A 20402-nucleotide genomic window follows, 5' to 3' on the forward strand; every position below is an offset into this window, starting at 1 on the left:
TACTGATTTTCGCCATTCTTTCTTTCTTTTCATTCTGCAGGGGGGGCGCGCCCCCCCTCTCAGGTGCTAGGGGAGGGCGCGCGCCCGGCCGCCCCCCCCCTAGTTGCGCCTCTGATGATTATTATCATTTTATTATTACTTTTCTTTTGTTAAAATTATAGATAGGGCATTGGTGGAATGAAAGGGGGGTATAGAATGGGATGGGGGGCCATACGCCTGCGCACTCCTGAAAATGATAATGAAATATTTTATTTTTTTACACTGGACCAGACTTTACTATTACTAAAACCAGATTAATCGTGAATAAATATGAAATGCATTAAATAAACTCTTTTGATAAAATATTTTATATTGATAGTTTCCGTGACTTGTAGGACTAGATTTTGTTGTGGCTGGATTTCCTGTTCCTCCCCTCGTAGTCCGGAGAGTCCGGATGATACGATCTTACAAATTTATTTTGAATTTCCCGCCATTAAAGTATCATATTTTGCCAAGGTTTTCAGTCAATAAATCTATCTATCTATCACAACAACCGGCTTCTCAAAGAAAGGTGCTCAGCATCGAACCACCAAACAGATAACACTGAAAAACCGTGATAAACCAAAACGTGAATTTTTTGATGGTTTGAGACAGCTTCAACTTGTTTTTAGTAAGGTAATAATGATATATAATAATCATCAAAGCAATAACTAGAAAATATTGTTCACAGTTTTACCTTTTTTATAGATTCAGGAATTTATGAATGGTTCGTCGCTTGGTAATTTCGGTAATTGGGGTAGAGCTGCACCCACGTGTGTGTTGGATGCATAAGTGANCGGCCACGGGTTAGGTTAAGTTAAGATACTTTCTGTAAGGTCCATGTACAAAATTGATAGGAAGGGGGGGGTTTCCAAAAATCGTTCTCTAGGAAATTACCGATTTTTGGATCCCCCCCTCTTATCAATTATGGACATTGATCCAATATGTAACACATGGATATAACTGGTCATTTGGCCACAGCGCCCGGCCCCCTTTACGATTTTTGGACCCCTAGCTGCAGCGCTCGGCCCAGATATTGTCTGAACCTAACCATATATTTATAAAAAATATTAATTTTGCTTAAAAGTAAGAGGTAGGAGGGTGGGGAGTCCAAAATCGTATACTAGGACGGACCCTAAAAGTGGTCATGTTCAAAATTGATGGGGGGGGGGGGTCAAAAATCGTATACTATAAGGGGACGGACCCCAGGTAATTTCTTTTTTGAACCCCCCTCCCCCCCCTTCACCTCTCCTAACATATTTGTTCATGAACCTCATATGTACATGGATATAATTGATCATGTTGCCGCAGCACCAAGCTCCTAGCCTGTCTTAGCCGCGACGCTCGGCCCCAAGCCTGTCCTAGCCGCTGTGTACGGTCCAGAAATTGTCTTAAACTAACCTAACCCTACAATATTAAAAATAAATAATAATTTTGCTGAAAATTAGTGCTCAGATACAAAATTGGGTAATTTTCTAGAGAACGATTTTTAGGGTCCCTCTGTCTGCGGTAATTTATTTCTTCATTTTTTTTGTGTTATCATATGGGTAATTCCTAGTAAACGATTTTTAGACGGCCCCCAGCCCCCATCAATTTTGCACTTGGATCTCGCATGTAACATACGGATAAAATTGGTCATGTGGCCACAGCGCCCGGCCCCTTGCCTTTCCTAGCCGCGGCGCTTAGACCCTATGCTTGTCCTAGCCGCAGCGCTCGGCCCCCTAGCCTGTCCTAGCCGCAGCACTCGGCCCAGAAATTGTCTTAACCTAAACTAACTAATTCTAATATTACTAGAAATTCAAGGCGCTTCGCGCCCTTCTTTCTAGCCTTAGATAATCGTATACTAGGATGGACCCTTCCACTCTTTGCATGTTTTGTGTTTTGAGTATAATGATCATTTCGTTTTTATGATTGTGCGAAAATTATTTCTACAAATCCACAAAATTTCATCTTGAAACTGGTTTTTAAAAGTCAACGCTAGGGACTACACTAGCACACAGCTTTTGATGTTTTAAAATCTTTGTACCAATTTTCTGCTGCCTTCACAACGATTTTGTTTATTCTTAATTTTCTCCTAATTTCTTTCTGTTTAGGTGAAATTTTATTACTTAAATTTCTCCAAAGTAAATTCAACAGTTAAAATTAAATTAACTTCTTTGCATAATGAGAAAGGCGAATGTAAGTAAGATGGAAATAGAGAACCATTTCAGGAATATTATTCCACTGTAGTCTGTTTTTTAGTTGGCCCTTTTCACAGCGCTCGGCCCGCTAGTTTTAAGGTTATTCTTTTTATAGCACTCGGCCCCCTAGCCTGTTGTAGCCTAGCCTTCAAATTGTCTTAATCTGTCTAATCCTTAATTATTCATTTTACAATGCTTTGTGGTCGCTTTGTTCCTTTCTTTTATTACAACTGTGAACAATTTATCTTTACATTGTATAAAAAATGTTGCGGATTTTATAAGAAAATTTTGTGGATTTTAAACATTTTATGCAAATCGAATTTTGTTGGAGGCTAAAATTGAAATTTTCATCATCAATAAACCCTGGGGACATGTGTGAGGTACCACATAAAATTTGGGCCCGATCGGTTCAGCCATTTTGACGTTTATTGGATACAAACGGACAGACAGACATACATTTAAAGTATATTTATATATATATATAGATTAAGCTTCTAAAAATGCAACTTCGCCTAAAAATAGTAAATAAAGATTACTATGTGTTTATCCGTCTTCTTTTATCTTACTAAATTAAAGCGCATTTGATGTGTTAGGTGATTTACTCAGGGGAGATTTTTGCCTTCATCTTTTTCAAAGGAAATTTAACAGTTCTAATAACATAAATTTCGTTTCATAACCAAACCCATTATAGTACAAATTATTACTGCAATTTTGAAAAAACTTCAGTACTTTTTACTTTCTTGGGATATTTTAATTAAAGATGATTTATTCGCTGTTGATTATTAACTGGGAATATTCTGAAATATTCTGAGTACTTGACTTTGTCATAACATGACTTTTCAGGAGGGGTAAGTTTTTTTATAATATATGTGGATAGTATTGGTCATCCCTAAAACTCTGATTGATGGAAAACATTAACATAATTTTTTTTAGATTCGGTTCGAGTTGCATCAATTTGGAAACTAAACTAGGAAAGGGGAATACAGAAAATGTGAAAATTTGTTGAAAAAAGCGTATATCATAGATATCAAGATGGGATCAAGCGAAAAGTTCTGCCTTCGATGGAACGATTTCGAATCTAACATAAGTGTCGCGTTTCGTGAACTGCGCGAGGAAAAAGACTTTTTTGACGTAACCCTAGCGTGTGACGATTCACAGCTTCAAGCACACAAAGTCATTCTCTCTGCTTGTTCACCTTTCTTCAGAAACATTCTTCGGAAGAATCCTCATCAACACCCTCTATTATATCTCAAGGGCGTAAAATACAAGGAATTAGTTTCAGTGTTGAACTTTATGTATATGGGTGAGGTGAACGTTGCCCAGGAAGAGTTAAATTCATTCTTATCCGTCGCTGAAGAGCTTAGGGTCAAAGGACTCACACAAAACAATTCTTCAGATAGTGCCAAACCTGAACCCAAATCACGGTCCCGTGACCCCCCTGAAACCGCTCCTCCTGCCAAAAAAAACCGTCCGTCCGTCCCTCCTCCCACTCCCAGCCAAGACGATGATATCCAGGAAGTAATCCCTGTTAAATCTGAACCCAGAGATCAACCCGTACCTGTTAGTCAGGAGTTGAACCATGGATACCAGGATACCGGGGACCAGGGTACGGTTGCACTGCAGGAAAACTATCCCGATGATTATGATTATGAAGGCTATGAAGGATATGATGAAGGTTCCTATGACCCGAGTACGATGCAAGCGACCGGAGCTGATGGAAACAAAGGTAAGAGAATTTTTTTTTTAACGTGACTTATACTGAAGGATTCCACTGACGAATTTTATATGAAATATTTCCATTTTGATATATTTTATAATGTTTTCACCCCCTCCCCCCTCATCATTGGCTAAATTGAAAAAACTAAAAAATTGTTCTAAAAATCTAAAAAAGGGGAAAAAATTGAACTTGGGGGAAAAAGATGGATAAAAAAGACGGATACTCAACGATTCAAAATGCGGGCAACTTTTCTTGCAATCTCGAGATAAAAATTTATTTTAGATAATAGTTAAAAAAAAAAAAATAATCACAGAATTGAATTCGCCATGCTGATCCTTATGTATAAATCACGTTATGAAATAATGTAAATCCCAGTATAAGTTCAGTTTTTTTCAAAACAGTTCTTCTAATAAACTAAAAATACAGGGACTAATGGCTAATTTGATATTTTTGTGTAAACTTTCTAAAATAAAAAAAATCATTTTATGATGTCAGATTTATTTAAATATAAAAATCGTCAATTTGAAAAAACTTAGATTTTTGCTGTCTGGGAGTTTCATTTTTCTACAATTAATAGTAAAATATCCACAGTGTGATTATTTTAACATACTGTGTATATTTCCCTAAACCTAAATCAGAAAAACTATTTTTTAACCTTTGATTTTGATTAAATTTCTGAATTAGGCTTGTTTTATTAAACCTGAGAAGCATATTATTTTCATTTAATTTTTGCAGAACGCACAAATTTAATTTTATAAATATGTATGCTTCAGGGGGTTATTTAGCAGATTAAATTTTGTTTTCTGAGTCACAAAACTATTTTGCAGATATTCCTTATTAATTAACATTTTGTTACTAAAACCAAATTTAATCTACAAATACTCGTATGGTTAATGATTATCAAAAGATGCATTTTCGGACATTTTTATTTTTTTTCGGAAAACCTTAAATATTAGGAACCCATTTTTGGACTGTCTATCCTGTCTTAATTCTTGAGTCACCAGACTTTTTTGTTTAAACCTGATAGAAGTAAACCTTACTCTGTACATTAGGTTTAATTTAAAAGTCTGACGAAGTTTTTGGAACCCAACTTGTCATAATAATAGATTTTTGGTAAATGTGTCTCCTTTAGAGGGGGACACTATATTCTTACGTCTGTCAGTTGTAAACGAGTGTTTTCGTCCTTACGGAGTTGCTGGCCGAGGTAGGAGGACGAGTTCAAACAAGGACGATGTGAGGAGGACGCTGACGAGTATGAGCCGGAATCCACGAAATCTGAACTGAAAATCTGGGAGATAATTGATGAAGGACATTAGTTATTATTTTAAAATGAAATGAAATACTGAAGAATATTTAAGATGGGATAACGTAAGGATTCATCTCTTGACCATTTTTCCCAACACAAATATTCATGTCTTCTGAAGCTAGAAAAAAATCGGTTATTTTAATTATAATATTTATAAGAGGAACTTACCAGTATTTTTTTTATGATACCGAATTTTTTGATGCTACATTTAAGCTATGACTTGAGTTTTTACCTCTGAAAACGAGAAACAACCACTTTATAAATTCGTCCACGCTATTAATACTAATATACTGGGGAGGGGGGGATATTATTTTTGAAGAGTTATAAAAGAAGATATAATCCATTTTTAATAAGTAAAATAGTTAAATATTTTTCATTAAAAAACTCTAAATAAAATAAGAAATAGGTAGTGTAGTGGGGATATACATTTTTTTTTGTGTAGTTGAGGGGGGGGGTATAGTTATAAAGCTGCGTTAAAGTCTTCATGCAAGGAAAGTTTTTTACTTCCACCATTCTAAACAAATTTTATTTGCTGAAACCAGTCAAATAGGGAATATTCATAATTTTATTGATTCCTCGCTGCCGGTTGAGATTTTTGCTTTAGAACGAAATTTTTTTTTGTAATTTGGGATTGACATTATTCTTGGATCCGCCGGGGGAAAAATTGGGTTTGGAAAATACTATTTTTTTTTGAAAATATATACCCCTTACCATAATAAACATGTATTTAAAGCAATATTTTTAAAGAAAATTTTAATAAATTAGTGCCTGAAAGGACTCTCTAAGATAAAATCTGTCTGCAATCATTTACAGTGCAAAACTAAATAAAAAAATTACATGTTTATTATTTAAAATCGTGGATAATTGTTGTGACTAAATACGACTTAAATTTAGAACATTAAACAAAATATTCTAAGAACCTTAAATTGATGCAATTTTAAGTGACTCTTCATTTTAAGAAGGCCATGTACATCTGATTCACAACGGATCCTTAAGAACTTATATGATCAATAATTGTTTATGTGATAAAAATCCGTAGGCCACTTTCAGAAGGAGACCGCAGGTTAAAATATCGAATTTTCAAATGTGTAAACATGAATATCTGATTTATTTTTTTAAAGGCAAAGATTTGCATTTATCTTTGTGAATAGAAAAAGTCACTTTTTTTTTTAACTATAATTTCTTTTAATTTTCCTTTTTAACCCTTTTAATGGATAACAAATTGGAAAAAGATATTTTACACGTATACAGAAAAACAAGAGTGAAGGGGGGGGGGGGGCGTCTGGATTTATTTTGAAAATGAAACCTCACCTTTAGTGTTAAATAAAAATAAAAAAATTGTAAGATAAAAGGAAGAACTATGTGAAATAACTAATTAAAGGATAAAATACCTTACTCATCTCATTAATTCTTCTCATGGCTATATTTTCTCAGCCATATTTTTTCTGCTATAAACTCTCAGCAATATTTTCTCAGCCATATTTTCTCAGCCATATTTTCTCAGTCATATTTTCTCAGCCATATTTTCTCACCAATATTTTCTCAGCCATATTTTCTCATTCATATTTTCTCAGCCATATTTTCTCAGTCATATTATCTCAGCCATATTTTCACGGCAATATTTTCTCAGCCATATTTTCTCAGTCATATTTTCTCAGCCATATTTTCTCAGTCATATTTTCTCAGCCATATTTTCTCAGCCATATTTTCTCAGCCATATTTTCTCAGCCATATTTTCCCATCCATATTTTCTCAGCCATATTTTCTCAGTCATATTTTCTCACCTATATTTTCTCACCCATATTTTCATATTCATATTTTCTCATCTATAAAATCTCAGCCATATATTCTCAGCCATATATTCTCAGCCATATATTCTCAACCATATTTTCTCAGTCCTATTTTCTCAGCTATACTTTCTCAGCTATATTTTCTCAGCCATATTTTCTCAGTCAAATTTTCTCAGTCATATTTTCTCACCCATATTTTCTCACCCATATTTTCATATTCATATTTTCTCATCTTTAAAATCTCAGCCATATATTCTCAGCCATATTTTCTTAGTCCTATTTTCTCAGCTATACTTTCTCAGCTATATTTTCTCAGCCATATTTTCCCAACCATATTTTCTCAACCATATATTCTCAACCATATATTCTCAACCATATTTTCTCAACCATATTTTCTCAGCCATATTTTCTCAACCATATTTTCTCAAACATATTTTCTCAACCATATTTTCTCAGCTATAATTTCTCATCCTATTTTCTCAGCCATATTTTCTCATCTATATTTTCTCAGCAATACTTTCTCAGCTATACTTTCTCAGCTATACTTTCTCAGCCATATATTCTCAACCATTTTTTCTCAGCCATATATTTTCTCAGCTATATTATCTCAGCCATACTTTCTCAGCTTTATTTTCTCAACCAAATTTTCTCAGCTATACTTTCTCAGCTGTACCTTCTTAGCTATAATTTCTCAGCTATATTTTCTCAGCTATATTTTGGTTTCCTGTAGAGTGAACTGGGCATACACTCTCGGTAGAAAAAACTTTTTACGCTTTTTGTCTTTGCGTTTAAACTTTTACTTTCTACATTCTGGTGTCGATTTGAGAAAACAGCTGGTTTGTCTCAGCCATATCGTCTCTACCATATTTTTTAACCATATTTTCACAGCTATTCTTTCTCAGCCATATTTTCTCAGATACACTCTCGGTTAAAAAAAAAAATTGATTCTTTGCGCTTTTTATTTTTTGTCTTGCGTTTCAACTTTTAACTTTCTACATTCTGGTGTCAATTTGTGTAAACAGCTGGTTAGTCTGCAACTTACCCCTTCGCAAATAATAATTATTTTAAAATATTAGTTCATTATTTTCTTTTGTTTGTTTGATCGCCTTGTTGTGTGTAAGCCATAGATCTAGGGTTCCTCCTAGAACCAATTCGAGTGAGGTTATCCAACCTTCCAATTTCGAAATTAAAAATCTGCCAAATTTGGCGATAAAGCCTTTCCTGCTGTCGTACAAATTAATCAATTTCTAGTAAAAAAAAATCTTCCAATTTCGAGTTATAAACCTGATAAATTTAAGGGTAAACCTGTCAATTTTGTTGGAAATATGCCAATTTTGATATAGGCCCGACCTAACATTGAAATCTGGGAGGAATCCTGGTTAGATGGGTTTCTAGTAAATCTTGTTATTGTTATCATGCACCATCTATTGGACACCTACTCGACACATGGAAATCAAGATCCAAATATATTCCTTTAGATCTGATTGAGGAGCGAGAAAAGGATATAACGGAGAATATCTTTAAAGACCCCATGAAGGGATTCAGCTGTCGACTATGCAACTTTAACGGGTCTAGCAGGCACAAAGTCTTTTGTCACATTGAGTCCAGGCATTTCAAGGACAACCCTTTAATATATACCTGCGTGTACTGTAGCAGGCAGGTCAACTCAAGGAACGCGCTTGGAGTGCATATGAGTAAAGAACATCGCCATCAATATTGATTGTCCAAATCCCAAAAAATGGAAGAAAATAGCAAAGATTTAAAACTTCTGAGACTAGCAGACATGTTCCTTGTTTAGAAGATATCCTGAGACTGATGCTGAACCTGGGGGGAGGAAAGTGGGAGTGTAAGGAGTGTGGGTTCGTCTCCAAGTCCACCAATGTCAAGTATCATATTGAATCCAAGCATGTGGAAACTCCAGGATATATTTGTCAGATTTGCCAGAACTTCTTTAGAACTAGGAACGCTCTAAACACTCATATGAGTTATAAACACAAAGGGTTGTAACTTTCTTTCCTCTGACGCCATTTTTTTCCTAGACTTTGACGCTGAAGTACGAGCCAAGATGGCAAATGTTGGCCAGGGTCGCTGGATGTGTCAAGTGTGCGACTACGTGTCGAAATCCACGAATGTGTACAACCACGTTGAGGTGAAACATATGACGGAGCAGATGGTGTACAGTTGTACAGTATGTCCGAAAACTTACAGATCTCGAAATTCGTTCAATGTTCACATGTCAATGACTCACAAAGCTGTGCATAATCAACAATATCCTCAGCAATACCAACAGCATCCTCGGCAACATTTTCAATAATAACCATTTCTACATTTCTACATAAGAATTGTTCTTCTCAAGATTATACAACAAAATAAAAAATTAAAGTTTAAACGTCTCGTTCTCTTCCATTTTCCCTTATTTTTATTAGAGAAAGATTGAAATTTTACTCGGTGTTTTTCGATATGTCTTGAATTCAACTTTAAAATCTTCTCAGGAGATGATCATGATGGACCTATGGTTGGGGGTAACTACGAGAGTGATGCTGTGGTCCGGTCCAAAATCAGCAAGGACGGAGCTAGCTATTGGTGCACGGATTGCAACTTCTCCGGTAGCATCAATGAGGTGTACAAGCACATTGAGAAGAGTCATGTCCACGTCTCGTTTAGTTGCAACCTTTGCGGTCGACTTTGCAACTCCAGAAACGGTCTACTTGTCCACAGATCCAGATTTCACAGAAAGCACAAAGTTTTGGATATTTTAGATTAATAAAATTGGCGCATTTTAGCATTTTAAGTTTTAAATCAGTTTAATTTCCAGAATTCGGGGATGAGATGCTATCTGGGATGATCCGGAATGTTCTACGACCGGATGACAAGTCGTACAGCTATCAATGTACAACGTGCCTGTACACGGCGAGAAAGCGGGTTGCGGTCATCTCTCACATTCAGTCGGTTCACCTGGACTTCCCGGGATACACCTGCCACCTCTGCTCAACCATATCAAAAACTTTAAACGCTTTCCAACAGCATAAACTTAAATGCCATAAAAGATACTAACATAATATACTTTAAATAATTTATCTTCTGTCTGAAATAAATCCCCAAAATCCTGTCTTTAAGGTCTTTTTTTGAAACCAAAGGCGTGTGTTTATCATTTAACAAACTAGGGAACTCAAGTTTAATCTTGTTCCTGACTGTTCTAGGACGGCAAGGGAAGGAACCGATTGTGGGGAACGGCCTGGAGGGGATGGACTGGAAACAGGAGACGATGGACAGGATGAGAAAGGGGGACGGAGGAAACTGGTTCTGTTGTGAGTGCAACTACATGAGCAAGGTTAAAAACCTTCTCCTTTCCCATGTTCAATCTCAGCATCTTCCTGGGTTTCCGGGATACACCTGCGCGCTCTGCTCCGCACACAGCACTACTTATTCAGGATTGGAGAAGCACACCAGCCGGCAGCATAGCATTAGTCTGGCAAAAATGAAAACGATGGAAACTTCATTTCAATAATATATATTTGACGATTTTTCTGACATATCAGTAGTATACATAATAACTTTATTTCTAGATGGGATTTATTATAACAATAGTATCTATTTTCAACTATTTTGTTAATTAAAATAAATATTTATCATGATTTGTCTGTCTTGTCTTTTATTAATCCCCTACGTGTACATGGTTTGAATAATATCGGCATGTTCGCTTGTCTTCGCACCGACCTGCATGCTTCGACACCTAACATCTGAAGGCTTGATTCAAGAATTGCATTTCAGGACGGGTTTCCTCCGTATGCAGCTCCATGTCTGATCTTCCTACTAAACTTCGTCCTGGAGAGAAAACGTCCTGCTCTGGAGACGAAATCAAGGATCTGATGATCAAGGAAGAGATTGATATTGAGCCTGGTCCAGGGCTAGATTTTGATCAGGACCCGGATGACTTGAATGAGTTCCGGTGGGACGTAGAGATAGAATCACGGATATCCCTAGACCTGAACCTATTCGTCTGCATGGCCTGCTCAGGCTCGAAATACTCATCCAAAGAAAAGCTGAATATCATTTCTCATATTAAATCCAAACACTTGAAAGATTTTTCCGGGTTTATTTGTGAGCTCTGTCCCAAAATTTTTAACTCTCGAGGTCGCTTTGAGAGACACATGAAGATCTCTCACAATGTTCTCACTGTATCTAGGAGTACTGTTAAGTCGGAGGATTCTATAGCTGAATAAAAGTCATCAATGTTGCCATAATTTTCAATGAAAATATAAACAAACTTTCTTTTTAAAAGTCAGCTCACAAGTAAGAATATTTAACCACGTGGTTCTTCCGAGTTGCCCAATCAAAAATTTAAGACTTATCGGTCAAGAGGTTCATGAGTTATGATCGGACATACAAACATATATATAGATCAATGTTATGGTCAGAATATTATTCTTTAGATCTAATAGAAGAAATGTTGGACCGAGGCCTGGACGAGAGGGGAACTACAATCTTCATCTGTAATTCCTGTGTCTACTCGAGTAAGAAGAAATATAACGTGCAGGAGCATATCAAGGTTAAACATCTCCCAGTTCAGGTCCTAGTTACCTGTCCGGAGTGCCTGCAAACCTTCCACAGCAAATCCTCTCTCCGATCCCACAAGTGGAGGTTTCATCGGGAAGTAAGCAAGGAGTTAGAGACGTCCAACCTTAAATTGTAATAACGAAACGGGGTTGGATGGGTGTCTTTTTGTCTAGAAATTGTCATTTTCCATTAACATAAAATTGAGAGAAAAACTAAGATTTCAAATAAGAAAGTTTATAATTTTTAGCTTTCACCGAGACTATTCTGGACAAGATGTACGAAAGTATTGGCGAGGGACAGAAGAAGGTTTGGAACTGCGCCCTGTGCCCCTACTCTAGGGAGAAGAAGGATCACGTGATGAAACATGTTGAGGCACGGCATTGTAATCTCCAGCTTTCATGCTTCTGTGGTCTTATGTTCCGACGGAGGGATGTTTACAGACAACATCTGAGGAAGAAGCATCCTGAGCTGGACCATTCAGCTTCTGAGTCTCATAAATATCTGGATACATCAAGTATCCTTGGTCTTGATTAGAACCTGGACACTTCTCTCCGTCCTGTATCTTTGGCCTGGAGTAGTACCGGGATATCCTCTCCGTCCTGTAACCTTTGTCTGGAGTTGAGCCCGGATTTTTATAAGTAAAACCTGGAGAATCTAACCCGTCTTCTGTCATCATAATTTTCTCTTAATTACATTTAAAATGAAATCACGATTTCCTGTCGTTGAAACCCCAATAAATTAAGAATTGAAAACTTGTTAAAAATAAAAATGATTATTTTGTAATCAATATTGATTGGTTGATTTCCTAGTATGTATTGTGGATAATTTTGCTAATCCCGGTGTTGAAGAGCATATGCAAAAGGCAGGATAACAAACTCATTAAGTTTGGTTTGGTAAAATATTTTTTTAAACAACTAAATCTCTTGACCAAAAACTAGTTTTTAATTTTTAAATATTTCATTAGATAATAATCGCAATTTTTTTTCAGTTTTTAAAATAAACCCAATTCATTTTTTTCAGCTATAAAAAGTTTTTGGACAAAAAAGATATTTCTTCTATTTAAAACTTGGTTTGTGTGAAGACCGAGGCTGGTTGGGTATGTCAGGCTTGTGGTTGGGAGACGAGGTTAAAAACGAGGCTCTGGGAGCACGTGGAGGCTAAGCATGTCAATACCGGAGGCTACACTTGTCCTCATTGCAACAAATTTTGTCCTTCCAAGAATTCGCTGAAAGCTCATGTTTCCCGAACTCACAGAGGAACTCCCATTTTAAATTCATCTGTTTAATATTCATTATCAAAAAGCAGGATTTGAGTCAGTGACATTTGTAAATATTGATTTAGATAAAACATAAATCATAAGGATTTTTAAAAAATATTATTGAAATGAAACGAATTCATCAATTATAATATTGCGCATTAGATTAAGTGTTTTAAAAGTTTTCTGATTCTTGTCCTTTCCTCTTTTTATTCTTTTATTTTTATATTAACCTAAAAGAGTTAAAATTACTGATAATTATGTTGTTAGTTTGTATATGATAAACTAGGGCTTTATCTTAAACTCGTAAAGATGAAATTTAAAATTCAAAATGTCATTCTCACAACTTCTCTGATATCCTTTTTCCCTTATAGTCACGGAAGTATATTTTATGTTATTTTTGCGGAATTTTTACTTGTTTGGTTAAAACAGACCCTTCAACTACGATGTATATTTCCTGTAAAAAATAACTTTTATATCTAGAAAGTATCGCAAGTATGCTGGTCAAATGCTCCTCTGGTGTCTGGAAGTGTAATGTATGTTTGTTCGAGTCCAAGTACAGCACAAATGTTCGAAACCATATTGAAGCGAACCACGTAGCCAGCGCAGGATACAGCTGTCATGTTTGTCAGAAGTTCTGCTTAACAAGAAATGCGCTAAATATTCATAAACTTCGTTATAGACATCAGTCCTAGGGATACAATTGATATCAGACTTAAAACCTAGGGATACAACTTATATCAGACATAAAATGTAGGGATACAGCTGATATCAGACATCAAAACCTTGGGATACAACTTATATCAGACATAAAATGTAGGGATACAGCTGATATCAGACATCAAAACCTATGGATGCAAATGAAATCAGACATCAAACCTAGGGATACAACTTATACCAGATATCAAACCTAAGGATACAATTGATATCAGAGGTCAAAACCTAGGGATACAACTAATATCAATCATAGAGATACAGTTTATACCATTATTACCAGACATCAAACCTAGGGATACATTTAAAATCCGTTTCACTTTTCTGTCTACAACTAACTCATATTTACTTGTCTTGGATATAAGAAGATCAAACTGTTAGATACAAATTTTTTTGATCTCAGTTAAATGCCATTGGTAAATAAAGATGAAAGAACACGTAAAGCCCAAATATATTTAAAAATATTATCATAATGTTTTAGAATATCGGCATAATGAAATGCATATCAACATTGCAAGATTAAAGATATTTGGATAAGAAATCAAGATAAGAATGCCAGGAAAATGTTTGTCACCATTGCGGACAGATCCGATCTTCTATGCTTTAATTTTTTAATTAAATGTCAGTCTTCAGCCTGGACATCTAATTAAGTTTCAGATTTCAGTATTTTTTTTCATACGATAGTTCATTTCCTTGATTAGGGTTTTTAAATTTGTTATTATTTATTCAGAGAGTATAGAAAGCATGATAGTCCGTGGTGAGCCCCCTGGGACAGGGTGGCACTGTACCGTCTGTGCCTACACCTCCCCCTACTCAACCAACGTGAGAAACCACGTGGAATCCAACCATCTTGTCTCTGAAGGACATTATTGTCCGATTTGTGCCAAGTTTTGTAAAACAAGGAACGCTCTGAGTAACCACAGACATCGTCTTAAGCATTAAAGAAATTTTGTCAAATACCTGTAAAAAATATTTTTGGTTATTTTATTTGTTTTCCAGCTGCCACTTTTTAGTGAACAATTCATTAAGTTGTGTTTAGGTGTTTAAAAGCAAACATTCTGCTAATTATTACTAAAATTGGTTAGAAAACAGATACTTCTGTTAAGTATATTGTAATGTTACCTAACTGTACTGCACTGTACTATGCTGTACTGTAGGTTGGGAAGAATACATGTATCGGAACACAGAGGGAGGATGGCAGTGTACAGTTTGCGAATTTTCCTCAATGCACAGTACAAACATGCGGAACCACGTTGAGGCCAAACACGTGGTTGGAGCCAGATACACGTGTCCCGGATGCGGAAATTGTTTTAAGACCCTTAATTCTGTTCGGAATCATAGATATAGGCTCAAGCACTAAAAATAAAATGTTTTTGATGTTTAATACGTAATAAAGATCGTCACAGTTACACCGACATTTGTTAATTTCAGGTTTACCACAGTTTTTCCTTTTTTTATTTTCCTTTTACAAATTAATTATTTTAATTCCCCTACCAGATTTTTAATTTCTTTACTAACTTTTCCATAATTAATTTTTTCCTCAATCAGTACTTTTTATTACTTTTTCAATTTTTGATCAAAATTGTGACACTTTTAAATCCCTGATATTTACATTGCAACCTCAAAATCGTAATGTGAGATTGCAACCCTTGGGATGCAATTTAATTAATTTTTCTTCTAAGAATTGGATTTGATTTCTGAACTAAATAGATTAGTTTTTAAACCAGAAAAAGGTAGATTTTGAAGTAAATAAAATGCTTTATTTTGTTGAGAAGTGGAAAAATCTCCATAAATTTGTTCGCTGTATACGTTCGTGATGCTTTAGGACCCAACTAACCCAACAAGGTCTTGGGAAGTCTCGGCAATGTTATATTCCCTCCAATATTTGTTGCCTCCTTAATGCCTCCCTATTGCCTCCCTATCCTCCCTATTGCCTCCCTATTGCCCTATTGCCTCCCTATTGCCTCCCTATCCTCCCTATTGCCTCCCTATTGCCTCCCTATTGCCTCCCTATTGCCTCCCTGTAATGAAGAGATAAATAGTTTCGATCACAGACACTAATTTCTTTTTTTTTGTTAATATTTATTTAATTTGAATATTTTATTTTTTTTATTTTTCATTCTTTTTATTTTAATTCGTCTTCTTGATAATTTATTTTTGTTCCACTTCATGATTATTCTAATCAGGGTAGTAAGACGGGGGGGGGGGCCTTACGCTCGCTACTCCCTACTTTGAAGTCTCACTTTTGCCTGTAACTGAAAAAGTTTCATTAAAAAGCTTAAATCATTACTGCCTTCAGTGTAAATATAGCTTTGATATCATTATTTATAATTATACAATATGTATTGTCTATGAAAAAAGATTTTTTTTAAAGAAACGTTTCCATCTCTATTTTTCACCAAAGTCTACTTAAGAAAATTACATAAATAATTCATTGACACTTGTTATATGAAAGTGTGTATATGATCTAATGGTTTACATAGTTAAAAAAGGGGTTTTTAAGGGGCAAACAATAACTTTTTTTGCGCAAAAAGTTCCCCCCACCCTACACAAATGCTCTCGTACGCCCCTGATTCTAATTCCTCTTCCTCATCATGATTATTTATTCTTATTTATCCTTTTTATTTTCCTATTTATTCTTTCTTTTCTAATTCCATTTCGTGGTTTTTCTAATTCCTCACCTGAACATTATAATTCCTCTTCCTGATTATTCTTATTCCTCTTCCTGATTATTCTAACTCCTCTTCCTGATCATTATAATTCCTCTTCCTGATTATTCTAACTCCTCTTCCTGATCATTCTAATTCCTCTTTCTGATTATTCTAATTCCTCTTCCTGATTATTCTAATTCCTCTTCCTGATTATTCTTATCCCTCTTCTTGGTTATTCTAATCCCTCTTCCTGACTCTTCTAAATCCTCTTTTTGAATATTCTAATTCCTCTTCCTGATTATTCTAATTCCTCTTCCTGACTCTTCTAAATCCTCTTCCTGTTTTTTCTACTTTCATTATGTCTCTGACTAATTTTTTCTTTCTAATTCACCTTTTTTATTCAAACTTTTTTTTATTTTCTGTTGATCATACACAAAGTGTGTAATATAAATCTTGACAATATTATAAAAGTTTAAATAATATTTCAGCGGCATTGAACCGTATGATGGAGAAGGTTCAGGGTGGGTGGCAGTGCTCTACTTGCGGATTTTTCTCGACCTACAGCACCAACATGAGGAACCACGTGGAGGCTAAGCACGTGTGTCAACCATTAACATTAAGACCCCCCCCCCCCCACAGTTCATGTAATATCGTCTTCAACTTAAATGCTCCTCTCGGAGTCAAGAATCCAAACCAAACAATTTCAGCCCGCCTTTCTTCCTTGTTCTCCGATGACGGAGTTAAAACGTTTATCAATAGTGAACCATTTCAAAGTTAAACAAAAACATTTCTATTTAAAGAATTAGTGACTTTCATCAACATTTAATTGTCAATCTTTCAGAAGTTTTAATGTATAAAAAGCGTCTTCGGACTTTTCGACAGATAGTCTCACGAATAGGAAAATAGATCGTAAGAATCTTTTCATTATAAATTTGTAAACCCTGTAATAATTATTTATCATTATTCATTTCGTTATTTTTTTAGGAAATAAAGAGTTTTCTGCATTATCGATTTTGATTCGTGGATTATACCTTGTCTATCTGTTCATCGTCAGAATCTTGTTCCTTTGCGACAACAACGTGACCTCCCAGGGATATATCTGCCCGGAGTGCTCCAAGTGGTTTAAAACCAAGAACTCGTTAAACGTTCACAAACAACGATCTCATTTTTTGGCAGTTTAATTCGCCGATATAGTATCCAAACTAGGGCTAGCTGACCTGAAATGTTTCTGTCTCTGACCAATCTGTTAAAAAATATTCTTAAAAATCTTTGTTAAAACTCCCCCCTTACTCCTTCATTTTTTTAAGATCTAACCTACGAAAATGTCGTAAAACTTGTAGGTCTGTAAACTATTCGGTTCCTCTAGGTCGGTTAACAAAGTACCTTCAAATCAAGCTCTACCTAATCTACCTGTGAAGATAATTTTATTACATTCAATGACCTGAAAATTTCCATGAAAGAATAATTTTATACCGTCAGGGTGCACACTGCGGAAATATTCCTTGTCACCAGAAAAATTCAAGTTTGTTAAAACGTTGATAATAAACAAATAATTTTTAAAACTTGTTTTTTTATTAAAAATGTATTTTTTTAATGTTTTTATCTTTTTAATTTATACAGTCTGACACTTCAGTTCATTGTCTTCTTTCCTGTTGCCTTCTCCATCTTTTGGAATATAATTTAGTGAATAATATTGAATAATTAAGTGAATTATTTAAACGTTTTCGGTGTTAATACGAATTAATATTCAGTGAAAAAGTAAATAATGTGTTATTCCAATAAAAGAACTCTAATTAAAATTAAGTTTTGTTTTTCTATGTATTGTTACCGATAAGGAGTGAGATTATAAACGAGAAGTGTCCGGGATTTTAGCCCTTATGAAATATACTTTTATTTCCACTTACTTAAGTCCTTACTCCGTCAAGATGACTTGCAAATTCCCTATATTTTCATTCGTATTTTCTTAGAAAGGCTGGCTGTAACCATTAACCAATTTTATTGCCCAAATAATTTTAAAGAATTTACCAAAGGTTAAGTTTAAAGCAGAATACAAGGTTAAACTTATTGAAGTATCACTTAATATTTGGTAACCCTGTATAAGGTACATCAGAAAGGGCCATGCATAGCTTATAAAAAAGATTCAGATTCAAGACTTAAGTTCTTATATTTTCTCGCATTTATAACAGAAGATAAAGTTTCTTTCAAGGTCAATATATTGTGAATTTTTTTCTCAGACATTGCAAAAAGAAAACAGTCCTAGGAATAGGATAAATAATATGATTGTGTATACAAGCATTGTTATTGTGCACAAGCATTTTTATTGTGTACAATCATTGTTATTGTGTACAATCATTGTTATTTTGTACACTGTGCAAGCATTTTTATTTTGTACATTCATTGTTATTGTGTACATTCATTGTTATTGTGCACATACATTGTTATTGTGTAACAGCATTGTTATTGTGTACAAGCATTGTTATTGTGTACTGCAGATTATGAACGGGTGATCCAGGAGAAGATGTACCGGGACGGTACGGGGGTATGGACATGTACAGACTGTGGCAGATCTTCTAAAGTAAAGAATAACATTTACGAACATATCGAGGTCAGCTTTTAATTATTACAAAAAAATAATTTTGCTAAGAATGCATTTTTTTTATTTCATTACGTTTAAGCTTTTAAAGCAAGAATGCATTACATTTTTAATAAATCCTTGAATATAAAATGTTTTTTCCCCTGATGTTCAATCCGTATAAGTGTGAAAAAGGTAATAATAATAACTAAATAAAAAATCTTGATAATTTTTAAGCCGAAAAGAAAACAAAAAAAATCTTTAAAGCTTGCAAGATCAAACAGTTTCGTGAAATCAAAGTCAAAAAGAAAAAATGTACTCAAAAATCTATTCCAGATCGAATGCAATTGTTCTTACAATTAACAAAGATAAATCGTGTATGTTTACAAGCAAATGCACTCGTAGGTCTTTAATTGAATGTTAAAAGTATTCTGCATGATATCGGATGTCGGCTGTAGCTGTTATGGACAGCATAATAATTAAGAATGCAACAAAAATATTCATAAATTAAGTACAAAAATTAACCAACATTTATTAGCCATAAATTAAAACAGTTAAAAGGGAAAAGTCCTACAATTTACAAGCTATAAGGCCTTGATTTATTCTTGATTTAGTAATGTCGTCTTGAGATTGAAACGTGGATAGTAGGAACTCCCTTTAAAGCCTGACTTGATTGGTTTAAATTTCAAGATTTTTTGAGTGATTTAATTTTATTTAATTTACATGAATCTTTTTTAAAGTAGAACTATTATATAAACATTAAGTCAGGGTTAACCACAAATGATGGGACTACTGAGACGACTGTACGGAATTTATACGGTCTGTTTTCATATTCATGATGCCCTGCAACCATAAACTTATTTCTTTGCCAAATCATTCAATAAGGAGATTCACGGCAAAATTCATAATTAAAACTTGGAATCGTCATAATTGAGAAGTTTTGGGTCGTCTTTACAGTATCATCCTTTCTGGGTAACTTTGTTTAAGCTGTACATTTTTCCCATGTTTATCAAAACTACGCATTCTAACTCATTGTTTTTTTTTTCAGGCACTTCATGTGAACAGTCGTGGGTACAGCTGTACAATCTGTTCTAGGATTCTTAAGACAAAAAATACTTTAAGAAACCACATGAACCTGCAGCATAGAAATTAACAAGAATCCGAAAGTCATTTTTTAAATTGTACAATATTCTTTTCCTGGAAATATTTTTCGAAAATACATATATTTTGATTGATTTTTTCGTCAAAAAATAAATGTGGAAAATTTAAATAAGGTTTAAATTGTATTTTTTCATTATTCTTCAGAGATATTTTCCTATTTTTAATATATTAAGCTTATCAGACAATTTCGCGGTCCATTTTCTGTTGACATGTGATAAGATATGCAATAAGCATCTTAAAAATGTGTTTAAAGATTTTGATGTAAAATATTCTTCAGGACATTGCTAGCCTCACATAAACATTTTACAATTTAACTTTAAATTCATATTATTTTTTGATTTAAAATTATCTGAATCAAAAAGATTTGAATGAGCTGGGATTAAGAGAATAGAAAATAAACTGAGCTGGAACGGATTTAGAGGATAGAAGAATAAATTGAGCTAGGACGGATTGAGAGGAAAGAAGAATAAACTATACTATG

The 20402-nt window shown here is 34.5% G+C and overlaps 1 protein-coding gene across 13 annotated transcripts; it reads left to right on the forward strand.

The window, feature by feature from the left end:
• The first annotated feature begins 503 nt into the window (after positions 1 to 503).
• Positions 504 to 19995, forward strand: LOC111710406 (protein abrupt). Of its 13 annotated transcripts, none has more exons than XM_023484535.1 (4): positions 508 to 654; positions 3132 to 3924; positions 12378 to 12430; positions 12650 to 12927. In XM_023484535.1, exons 2-4 carry the CDS (start codon positions 3231 to 3233, stop codon positions 12851 to 12853), a joined length of 951 nt encoding a protein of 316 aa, XP_023340303.1. In that variant the 5' UTR covers positions 508 to 654; positions 3132 to 3230; the 3' UTR covers positions 12854 to 12927. The 13 variants fall into 13 exon arrangements, with proteins under 13 accessions (XP_023340256.1, XP_023340271.1, XP_023340303.1 ...); XM_023484568.1 differs by lacking the exons at positions 12378 to 12430; positions 12650 to 12927 and adding exons at positions 18681 to 18793; positions 19809 to 19995 and having other exon boundaries at positions 509 to 654; XM_023484581.1 differs by lacking the exons at positions 12378 to 12430; positions 12650 to 12927 and adding exons at positions 16677 to 16784; positions 17266 to 17695 and having other exon boundaries at positions 509 to 654.
• Positions 19996 to 20402: the final 407 nt, after the last annotated feature.

The sequence above is a fragment of the Eurytemora carolleeae genome, unplaced genomic scaffold (assembly GCF_000591075.1).
Source record: "Eurytemora carolleeae unplaced genomic scaffold, Eaff_2.0 scaffold170, whole genome shotgun sequence".
NCBI lineage: Eukaryota > Metazoa > Arthropoda > Copepoda > Calanoida > Temoridae > Eurytemora > Eurytemora carolleeae.